This window comes from Myotis brandtii, unplaced genomic scaffold (assembly GCF_000412655.1).
Source record: "Myotis brandtii unplaced genomic scaffold, ASM41265v1 scaffold105, whole genome shotgun sequence".
In the NCBI taxonomy this organism is placed as follows: domain Eukaryota; kingdom Metazoa; phylum Chordata; class Mammalia; order Chiroptera; family Vespertilionidae; genus Myotis; species Myotis brandtii.
The window spans coordinates 786528-794159 of NW_005353538.1; the positions used below are offsets into that span (position 1 = coordinate 786528).

At 50.3% G+C, this 7632-nt stretch overlaps 1 protein-coding gene across 1 annotated transcript in view; it reads right to left on the bottom strand.

Annotated features, from left to right (window-relative positions):
* Positions 1-2013: 2013 nt before the first annotated feature.
* Positions 2014-7632, bottom strand: part of HINFP (histone H4 transcription factor) — a 12976-nt gene continuing 7357 nt past the window's right edge. The window contains exons 3-10 of the mRNA XM_005856765.2: positions 5339-5568; positions 4968-5079; positions 4645-4797; positions 4072-4149; positions 3867-3987; positions 3644-3782; positions 3431-3555; positions 2014-2960 (exon numbers count right to left, since the gene is read on the bottom strand). Of these exons, the coding sequence (XP_005856827.2) occupies positions 2624-2960; positions 3431-3555; positions 3644-3782; positions 3867-3987; positions 4072-4149; positions 4645-4797; positions 4968-5079; positions 5339-5568 (1295 nt within the window). The 3' untranslated portion in view covers positions 2014-2623. The remainder of the gene's footprint in view (positions 2961-3430; positions 3556-3643; positions 3783-3866; positions 3988-4071; positions 4150-4644; positions 4798-4967; positions 5080-5338; positions 5569-7632) is intronic.

Consider the following 7632-nt stretch of genomic DNA (forward strand, 5'->3'; position numbering starts at 1 on the left):
AACATCAATGATGAGGATAGAAACATCAATGGCTGCCTCCTGCACGCCCCCTACTGGGGATCGAGCCTGTAACTCAGGCAATGTGCCCCTGACTGGAACTGAACCCAGGACCCTGCTCTATCCACTGAGCAAAACCGTCTAGGGCAGCAGTTCTCAACCCTTTGGGGGTCGAATGACCCTTTCACAGGGGTCACCTAAGACCATCGGAAAACACATATATAATTACATATTGTTTTTGTGATTAATCACTATGCTTTAATTATGTTCAATTTGTAACAATGAAAATACATCCTGCATATCAGATATTTACATGACGATTCATAACAGTAGCAAAATTACAGTTATGTAGTAGCAATGAAAATAATTTTATGGTTGGGGGTCACCACAACATGAAGAACTGTATTAAAGGGTCGCTGCATTAGGAAGGTTGAGAACCACTGGTCTAGGGCAAGCTTTTAAGCTTTTATTTCTTGACTGAATTCCAGCAACAGCCATTACCAGAATCACCACTCTAGAACTTTATTTTTTTTAATATATTTTATTTCAGAGAGGGAGGATAGAAACAGCAATGAGAGAACCATTGATTGGATGCCTTCCGCATGGCCCCCACTAAGGCTCGAGGCTACAACCCGGGCATAAGGCCCGACTGGGTTCATAGGTTGACGCTCAACCACTGAGCCACGCCTGCTGGGCATCTCTAGAACTTTATATGGTCCTTGCTGGTCCTGTCTTCCTTCCCAGTCTTGCCTGTCCACGGCTGTGGCGCTCTGTGCTAGACTATCACGTGCCTCTTTAGCTTCGGTTACAGACCTTGTTTCTCCCACCTGAAATGCCTTGTCCGCCCCTTTATCTCAGTAGGACACAGGCTGGACATGCCCAATGGTAGCTCTAACCATTTCCTCAATGCAGCCTTCCTCGATCCCTTGCCCAAACACTGTCTACTCCGATTTTCAGCCTTTTAAATGAACCTTGACGGGGTTCTGTCATTTCCCTTACCTAGAACTTTCCTTGCCTCTGTACTGCTAGCCCCTCCAGGGCAGGTCCTAGGTTTTATTCATCTTTGCATCCTTAGCACCTGTCACAGTGCCTGGACTATAGGAGGAACTCAGTGAATGGCTGATGGAATTAATGAAGATTTTTCTTTCCTATTCCCTTCTGCAACTGGCACAGCTTTTGTAATAAGAATGAAATCTGCCCTAACCAGTTTGGCTCAGTGGATAGAGCCTGAGGACTGAAGGGTCCCAGGTTCAATTCCAGTCAGGGGCATGTACCTTGGTTGCAGGCACATCCCCAGTGGGGAGTGTGCAGGAGGCAGCTGATCGATGTTTCTCTCTCATCGATGTTTCTAACTCTCTATCCCTCTCCCTTCCTCTCTGTAAAACATCAATAAAATATATTATTAAAAAAAAAAAGGCCCAGAAACTCTTGTTGGGCAGCTCCCTGCCCATCCAAGACTCCGGAGAATCCTTTCTTGGCCTCTCCAGAGCGCAGACCCTGAGAATGGACATAAGCTACTGAGAAGTGGCTGGACACGCCTAATTCTTATTTTGGAGGGCTCCAACCTCTGAGAACTTGATGAAAATCAGACCCTTTCCCCAGGAAAATGCACTCACACACACAATTTTCCACCTTAGTTCTGGACTCCAAATACCTACCAGTCTCTAGGCCTCCAAATCCACCCTCACTGCCAGCCTCCTCCCCAGTCCCAGCCCCAGAGGTAAAGAACTGCCTACCCCAGAGGCACTCAGGAGGTGATGGCCTGGTCTGGCGCTGTATCTTCATGGCTAGCCCCACTCACCTGTTCTAGAGTGCTGCTATTATAAACTCACGGCCTCTGCCTGGGACCTCCAGGAGGAGGGTAGATGCTGAGAAGAAATGGACATTTCACAAAAGCAGGGGGAGGCAAGCTGGGAACAGAAACCCCAGCCACTAAAAGGGGAACAAGCCTTATTACTCAGCTCTTCTTCTGGGTGGCTGTATCTCATTACCTAGTTAACTGCACCAAACACAGGGAAGACTAACAGCAGAAGCATTTATTACCAACACAAGCACTACACACACTGCCCCGCCCCGGCCCTGAGGATGACGCGAAGTCCTTGGGTGGCAGGAAGAATCGTTTGGAGGGAAGTGGCTCCTGGGACACAGCCTCGGCTGGGCGGGTGAAAGGAAGGGCCACGGCAGGGACTAGATCCAGGTCATCCTTGGGCCCGAGAAACCCTAAAGATGGGAGTGGGTGCCAGCTAGGGATTTTCACCACTGCTCCAGCATGTCTAGGGGTCATGGTTGAGCCTGATACTAGCTCCCTCTACGAGAAGACATACACAACCAGGCTATCCACCTCAGAGTCCCTGCTCCTCAGGGTCCCCACAAAAACATGGTGTGGCAGAAAAGGAAAGTCCTTAGTCTGCTGACTGATGCAAGCCAGATCCTGAGTGGACCACAATATTCCTAGCACCCTCCAAAAGGCACCCCCTGGCAAGGGCTGCCCCAAGGGGCACTGCCACCAGCCTGGCTCAAACCCAGCCTGGGCTAGGAATGTTGCTACTCGACCGCCTTCAGACCACCTGGACTTCTGGTTCCCAGCTACTCCCTGAAGCTTCTCCATGATGCCCCTGAGGGGGACTCAGGGGCCGGCGGGGGACTCTCCCGGGCCTTTGGACAGCACATAGTAGACAATCTCCTGGGCATTGGCCTGATTCACCACATGGATGACAGGACTGGAGGTGTCCTGAGAGGCTGAGAGGCTGTCCTCCCCGCCTCGGCCCTCCTCTTCCGCCTCGTGCTGGGGCCCTGACTCCCCGGGCACTGTTTCTAGAATGATGCTCTGCAGGCTGCTCTCGTTCAGGGCCGCTCCCAGGTCCGAGCCTTCCTGTGGTTGCCGCAGCAGTTGCTGTGTCAGTTCCACACTTTCATAGCGAACCAGCTGCAGCCGCATGTAGCCGTCCTCATGCTCCTTGTACCTGGGGAAGCAGGAGTGCACAGGGCAGCAAGCACGGGCGGGGCCATAGAAATGGTGGGCGTGGCAAGTAAGGAACAAACTCAAGGGGGTGAGGCAGCCCTGGGATTCTAAGGGATGGAGTTGAAGACAGAGAGATTTTTATCAGGATATAGAAGCAAGAGGGAAGAATCATTACTCAAAATGGAAACTTTTATGTAGAAACCCAGAGGGTGGGGGGGAGGTCAAGGAGCTATGGTTCTGGACCTTTAGGCTCTACTTCTATTTTGGCTGCAGGACTTTGAGCACCGTTTATTGGGTTTGTCACTGTCTTGAATTCAAAAGTCAGAAAAATAATCTTTGCCTCACTCACTGCTATTCTTGGGGTTCCTTGAGCCTAAATAGGAATGGAGGGCATCAGAGCACTATCAAATTAAAAATTTTAATTTGAATATGGGAAAAAACGTGCAAATCTATGGGAAGGTTGAGACATACCGAAAACGGGGGTGCCCTGAGGGCCACTTGAACTGGTGCTTCTTGCGAAGATGCACAGTGAGGTTGTTACCCCTGGTGAAGCATTTGTCACACACGTGGCATTTGTACCTTGGCTCTGAGTAACCCTGATGGGCGGGGAGAGGGAGGTCAGCTCTTCAGCCCGCCCCCTCCTGCCCCCACTCTGCTGACCCTTCCCACCCCAGCCCCACTCACTTCATGCACTTTCCGGTAATGGGACTTGACGGAGCAGAGGGCTCGGGCGCTGAAGTTGCAGTTCTCAAAATCACACCTGTAGGCTGGCTCCTTGCTATGGGTATCCAGGTGCTTCCGGAGGTCGATCAGATTCTTGCAGCTGCCAGGAGAGGTCAGGAGGGTGGGAGGGCGTGAGGATTCTAGAACACCAGGTCTGTGATTTCCGGCCCCTAGTTCCCCTTACCTGTAGTCACAACAGTCGCATTTAAAGGGCCGGTCCTCGCTGTGGCGAAAGCGCATGTGGTTGCGGAGGGAGGATGGCAGGGGACAGGTCATATCGCACAGAGGGCACTTGTAGTGGTTCACTGAGGAGCAGAGGAGGCTGTGATCTGAGGGCCCGGGGAACCTTGGGAGATGGGCAGGGAGGCTGGTGGTGCCCAATTACTCACCATGGTTACGCATGTGGTCCCGCAACAGCCTCTCAGTGGCAAACCTCTTGGAGCAGTGAGAGCACTGGAAGCGTTGCTCTGGGGCAGGGCAGGAAAAGAAAGGGTGGCTGCAGAAGATGGTGGAGGTAGAGGGGAGAACGAATCCCAGAGAGGGGAGCCTCCCAGGCAAAGGGGAACCACCCCGAGGAGACAAGGGGCGTTTAGGGAACTGGGACGGACAGTATCACGAAGGAGCGTGGGACTTGCATGGGGAACCTGAGTTAGAATCCCGGCTGGACACTTACTAGCTGTGTGGTCTCAAGTAAGTGATTTTAAGCTCTCTGAGCCTTAGCTTCCTCATCTGCAAAAAGGGGGATAAGAAGCCTACCTCATGGGGCTGCTGTGCAGATTCACTAAGGTGGCTGACAGGCACAGTCAGCCCGGAGTAACAATGTCTAATGACTCCGAGTCCGCAGAGACTGGGCAGGTGCCTGAGCCCTACAGGTAGATGCAGCCAAGTCGCATATACCCCTGGAAATATGCCCCCAACCCCACAGGCTAAACAGCCTGCACCCACGTCTTCCGACTGCTTACGATCCAGTGAGGTCTGGCGACGGATGTGGTCTAAGAACTTGGTGTTGTTGGCAAACATGCCCCCGCAGGTGGGGCAGGCCGCCACCTTCTCCTGGGTGTGGCTGCGGAGGTGCTCGCGAAGCTTACAGTGGTCCTTAAAGGTACAGGTACAGCCTGGGAAGGAAGGGCCAGTCATGCTCCAGCACAAACCCGCGGCGTAGGCTCTGGACCCCCAAGTCTCTCCAGAAGCAGCCAGCCGTGCCCTGCAGGACCATCCCAGCTGCTCTAGCCCTTCAGCAATCCCAGGGTTTCTTCAGAGGCCAGAAGCTAAGGAGTGACCCTACCTTTCCAGCCACACAGCACCACGTGGTTGTCCTTGCCAACAGCTTTGTATTCACAGCACAGGCTGTGCGCTTCCACGTGCCGGTAGAACCACTCAGGATTGTCGAAGGAGCTCTGTGCCAGGAGCAACTTGGGGTAAGAACTGAGGGTGGGTGGAGGGACTCTTACCCCCATGTCTCCGAAGGGGACCTCTTGGCTCCCTCCCAAATTAACTCTGTGAGGACAGGAATGTTTGAGCAAGGGAGCTACCCAGACATGAAGGAGATACTAGCAGGAGCCTCAGGAATATAAGGGTCCAAAGAAAGGATCAAGGAGTCTTGAGTTCAAACCTGCAACTTTCTCCCACCCCTATTTCTGGCAACTGCCTGCTGACCTCACAGTGCTCCCACAGACACAGGAAGTGGTCGGGGATGTCAGGGATGATGTTGCGGCTGTGGAAGTCCAGGATGCAAGGGCTGAGGTCGGCCTGGCTCTGCAGGGCCTGCAGCCCCCACTGCTTCAGCTTCGTGTGGTAGCAGTGGAAGTAGACGTGGCGGACAAGGTCAGCAGAACTGTCCAGAGAACAAAAGCCACACTCCTGCCATAAGCAGGAGAATTCTTCCTCTGCAGAAAGGGGTTTAGAGAGAACATGATGCTTTCTGACGCTCAGCTCTCCTTCCACCTGTGGCACGTAGCAGCAGGTGAGGAGGCTGCACCCTCACCGAACTGCCAGTTCATTCAGCAACATTGACCACCATTGTGTGCCAAGTGCTGGGAATGTCACAAGGAAAGAGTCCCAGCCTTACACAGCTTCCAGCCAGAGTGGAAAAGCATGAATCAAATAATCACATGTATAATTACAAACTGTGACCAATCGTAAGTTCTCTGCAGGTGGAGGCATGGCACTACAAAATAAACACAGGGAGACGGGTGTCTTGGAGTGCCCCTGTGCTAAGATCTGACGGGCGAGTGTCTATAAACGAGTGGAGAAGTGTGATCGAGGCAGAGGGACGGTGTGTGCAAGTCCCAGCGCCAGAAGCTCAGCGGCGGGGTGAGTGGCATGCAGTTCCCTGGCTGAGTGTCCACTGCTCCCTGTGGAAGATGCTGCTTCCCAACCGGGACACCCCTGCTCCTTGTGTCAAACTACAAACCCTTCTTCCTCCCATGTTCTGCTCAAGATCTGTCTTCTCCAGGAAGGCCCGTCAACCATTCAATCTAAGCACCATATTTTCAATGTTTATACGGGTTTACTTGTTTTGAAAAGTAGATACTTTTAAAAATATAATAATCCCCTAATTTCTCTTTTGTGTAAATATCATTTGGCTTTTGACACTGTTAGTTACATATTTCAGTCACAACTTCAAACAGAATTTGAAGGGAGCTATCTCTGTACTTTCTATATTTCAAACTCTGCTGTGACCTATTAGTGGGTGGCGAAATCAATTTAGGGGATTGCAAACCACATTTTTTTCTTTCTTTCTTGTAATCCTCACCCAAGGACACGCTTGGAGAGAGAGGAGGAAATGAGGGAGGGAAGGAAGAAGACACTGATGTGAGAGAGAAACACCAATCAGTTGCCTTCCGTCCAGGAATCGAACCCGCAACCACGTGTGTGACCTGACCAGAAATCGAACCGGCAACCTTTCGGAGTGAAGGACAATGCTCAACCAATCAAATCACACCAGCCAGGCCACATTTTTTTCTTTAAAAAAAAATAGAAGAAGAGAACACTTCAGAGAGCATTTAATAAAGTTAAACATTTTTCCAAATGTTTTTTAACTTTTTTTTTAAAGGGGAGAATGGCCCTAGCCAGTTTGGCTCAGTGGATAGAGCGTCGGCCTGCGGACTCAAGGGTCCCCGGTTCGATTCTGGTTAAGGGCATGTACCTTGGTTGTGGGCACATACCCAGTGGGGAGTGTGCAGAAGGCAGCTGATCGATGTTTCTCTCTCATCGATGTTTCTGACTCTCTATCCCTCTCCCTTCCTCTCTGTAAAAAATCAATAAAATATATATTTTAAAAAAAATAATAAAATAAAGGGGAGAATGATTTTTGAATGATGATTTTTATTTCTATTTTTTTAAAAAATCAAAATATATATTTTAAAAAAAATAATAAAATAAAGGGGAGAATGATTTTTGAATGATGATTTTTATTTCTATTTTTTTATCATTTTTTAAAAAATATATTTTTATTGATTTTTTACAGAGAGGAAGGGAGAGAGATAGAGAGTTAGAAACATCGATCAGCTGCCTCCTGCACACTCCCTACTGGGTATGTGCCCGCAATCAAGGTACATGCCCTTGACCGGAATCAAACCTGGGACCCTTGAGTCCGCAGGCTGACGCTCTATCCACTGAGCCAAACCAGTTAGGGCTGTTTTTTAACTTTTGTGTATAGGGTTGTGATGTAAAATGTATTCTTAATTGGTAGTCACATTAAAAAAAAGAGAGAGAAACACTTACTAGGGAGTGAATAAAGCAGGATGCCAACAGCTTGTACAATATAAAAGGAAAGTCAGCCCTGGCCGGTATGGCTCAGTGGATAGAGTGTCGGCCTGCAGACTGAAGGGTCCTGGGTTCAATTCTGGTCAAGGGCACATGCCTGGGTTGCGGGCTTAATCCCCAGTGTGGGGCATGCAGGGGGCAGCCAATCAATGATTCTCTCTCATCAATGATGTTTCTATCTC